Consider the following 3,352-nt stretch of genomic DNA (forward strand, 5'->3'; position numbering starts at 1 on the left):
ACCAGATCCGTGAAGCGCAAAAGGAGGGGAGAGAACGTGGAAATAATTGAAGCCTGGCCTCGCCTTGGGTGCACAAATATTATTTGAGGGCGCTGCAGAAACTTAACTGTGCACATAAATGACTATAATAAATACACACCCTCAAGGTCCGTGCGCCAATCACATGGATTGAGGGCCCACCACTTTGCCTCTTTTGGGCTATTTAAGGCCACCTGTGTGTGCAAATTTCTGTCAATCATCTCCTGCTTGGCTGGTTGGTTATAGTTGCCATGGCTTCCACTGGGCTTTTCTCTTTGGTGGTGGCCTTTTTTGCGATGGCTGGTGCAGCCTCTTCTGCTACTGAAGAATGGAACAAGGCCCATGCCACCTTTTATGGCGGAAGCGACGCTTCCGGAACCATGGGTACTTTTTCCTTTTATTCCTTTTTTTCTCCTGCAATTGTCATCATTTTGAAGATTCATAGTATGTTTTTTGAATTTATAACCTGAAGAAATCGCACCCGGCATGAACACCTGGTTGCGCTGGCTCAGCCTGCTATACCTTCGGTCCTGCCGGTAGCATAAAACTCCAAGGCTAGGACCTCTGCCCTCGGAGTCTATGCAATGCATTAGCTTGCTTAGAAGGGTGAGGTTCATAAGAATTGAACCTTGACAGCCCGTCAAGCAGCCAAGGCTCCACCCCACTGCACCAACCCCCCTTGGGGCAGATTCATAGTATGTTGTACTTGAAATAAGTTCATCAGTTCTCAAGGCTTGGAGGTTGGCTCTTATGTCTCAAATTAAAGAGACGTCACGAGTTTGATACCTGAGGTGTGTGTTCCTTGCCTCAAAGCCTAAGCTGAGGGCTTCACTCAATGAGAAGATTGTTCTCTTAGGTTTTTGAGTGGAAGTCATCGGTGGGATTATCTAGCGATGCCCTGCTTTTGAGAGTTCGATAAATTGGTCCACTGAGAAGTCCTCGTTCCAGGTCGTGTATGGAAAGTCACCCTGTTATCCCAATAAATCGTGTTAGATTTTGTGTCTTTATCGGCAAATGAACTGATCCGTTAATAGTTCTTACCCACGACTAGAGAATAGAGTTTCCTTTCAGATTATTTAAAAAAAAGTTCATTTACCACAGAAAAAAAAAGTTGAGTATGGTCTGCTAGGAGATGTAGTGCTGTTCATGCAAGTAAAGGGGCTCCGCTTGTATGCTAGGAGCAGCTAGTGCACGTCACCTTGTGTTGGGAGGTTGCAATTTCAAAACCCAAGTATAGTGTTATTAACTGGTAGGAGTCTGCATAACGCCAGCTTGCCTTTAAAAAAAGAAGAAGTAAATTTAATGAGATTTTCTGTTTCTGGTTTAGGGGGAGCTTGTGGATATGGGAACTTGTACTCAAGTGGCTATGGGACGGAAACAGCCGCACTCAGCACTGCCCTGTTTAATGATGGGGCCTCCTGCGGTCAGTGCTTCACTATAATGTGTGATGTGCAGACCGACCCCAGATGGTGCTTGCCTGGGAAATCGGTGACCATCACAGCCACCAACTTCTGCCCTCCCAATTTTGCACTCCCCAACGACAATGGAGGATGGTGCAACCCTCCCCTTCAGCATTTTGACATGGCTCAGCCCTCCTGGGAGCAGATCGGCATTTACAGAGGGGGCATAGTTCCTGTTCTTTTCAAAAGGTATTTTACTGATAGCCACTGTACCACTCTTGATTTGACAACTCTATAATATTTTGTGTGTAACTATTCAATAGTGTAAAAATCTAATGTGGTGTCACATGGTTTAATTAATAATGCTTAGTGACAAGTAGTTAAAAGAAAATTTTATTAGCCTTGATTTTCTGTTCAATACATTTAACACTATTGAAGGCATATTATGACAATTAAAGAAGCCTTAGTTCATGGGACAACCTTTAAAACAACTCATTATTTTCCTTATCTGTTCAATAAGTGTCATATTAAATGCACTAAAGTTTGAAATGGAGCTAATTTCAACCAATGGGTTCAGCACGGGAGAACCGAAAATTCACACTTGAATCATGCTGAAAATTAAATGGAGCTAATTTCAACCAATGAGCAATGAATTCAGCAACGAGAGCCCTGAAAATTCATTATAGGTAGATCCAAAATATATGATGTTTTTGTACCATGATACCATGTGGGTAGATCCAAACAATTATATATACAGAGAGAGAGAGAGATGGGTAGGTGTCTGATGCTTTTTGTGTATACCGCGTGCCTACCACCAGTGGTTTTTAGGTTGTTTTTCAAAAATCTGACCTGCAAATGTGTTATGCATGATCGATTAGCTAGGAATTCACACTTGAATCATGTTCTTTTGAGAAAAAATATGATTTTTTAAACATTAAATGTTTTTAAAAGTTGTAGACCATTGGTTTTTTTAATCTTAGAAAAACCTAACTTGGTGTTGGAATCGGACTATCCAAAAGCCAATTTCCATAAAATCAAGCATGCATATGTATTATCAGATTTTAAAAAAAATAGAAACAATCTTTCCAAAGCTCAGTAGGCACGGGGTAGGCACAAATACCCATTACTCTCTCTCTCTCTCTCTCTCTCTATATATATATATATATATATGTGTGTGTGTGTGTGTGTGTGTGTGTGTGTGTGTGTGCTGTTTTTGTACCATGAAACCATGGGGTGGTACACACTCATGTTCATATAGATGTAGCCATGTTAGATCTAACTATACAGATGTAATTTAACATGATCTGCATGAATGATGAAACTAGTGAAAAAACGACCAACTATTTATTAAGAGAAGGTGGCCTTTAATCACCATGTTGGTGCTTTACACTGATTCATCTTGTGTGGACTGGGTGCAGGGTTCCTTGCAGAAAAAGTGGCGGAGTTCGATTCACAATCAATGGCCGATCATATTTTGAGCTTGTTTTGATCAGCAACGTCGGTGGCGCCGGATCAATATCGGCCGTTTCGATCAAGGGCTCCAGTGGGAATTGGCAACCTATGTCAAGAAACTGGGGTGCAAATTGGCAAAGCAATTCATACCTCAATGGCCAATCTCTCTCCTTCCGGGTCACCACTAGTGATGGAAATACTCTTGTCTTCCCTGACATTGCACCCAGCGATTGGCAGTTTGGGCAGACCTTCACCAGCTCCGTCCAGTTCTAAGTTCCTGATTTGAGTTTGAGTTTTTTTACCCAACGTTGGCTGTGGCGTGCTTGTCTTTTGCCTAGAGCAGCCCGCTAACCATACCATGTATGTATTGAAGGGGATCAGCAGTAGTGATACTGGAGTTCATGAACTTGATCATGATTTTATGTGGTTAGCAAACACAACATTGATGTGAAGTCAATGTGGATTGGTTTCAACCTGAGAAT

At 42.1% G+C, this 3,352-nt stretch overlaps 1 protein-coding gene across 1 annotated transcript; it reads left to right on the plus strand.

The window, feature by feature from the left end:
* Positions 1 to 311: 311 nt before the first annotated feature.
* Positions 312 to 3,143, plus strand: LOC149832831 (expansin-A1-like). The gene is made up of 3 exons (XM_090012607.1): positions 312 to 402; positions 1,346 to 1,667; positions 2,837 to 3,143. Exons 1-3 carry the CDS (start codon positions 315 to 317, stop codon positions 3,141 to 3,143), a joined length of 717 nt encoding a protein of 238 aa, XP_089868733.1. The 5' UTR covers positions 312 to 314.
* Positions 3,144 to 3,352: the final 209 nt, after the last annotated feature.

The sequence above is a fragment of the Nuphar pumila genome, chromosome 7 (genome assembly GCF_984573655.1).
Source record: "Nuphar pumila chromosome 7, dmNupPumi1.hap1.1, whole genome shotgun sequence".
In the NCBI taxonomy this organism is placed as follows: Eukaryota; Viridiplantae; Streptophyta; class Magnoliopsida; order Nymphaeales; family Nymphaeaceae; genus Nuphar; species Nuphar pumila.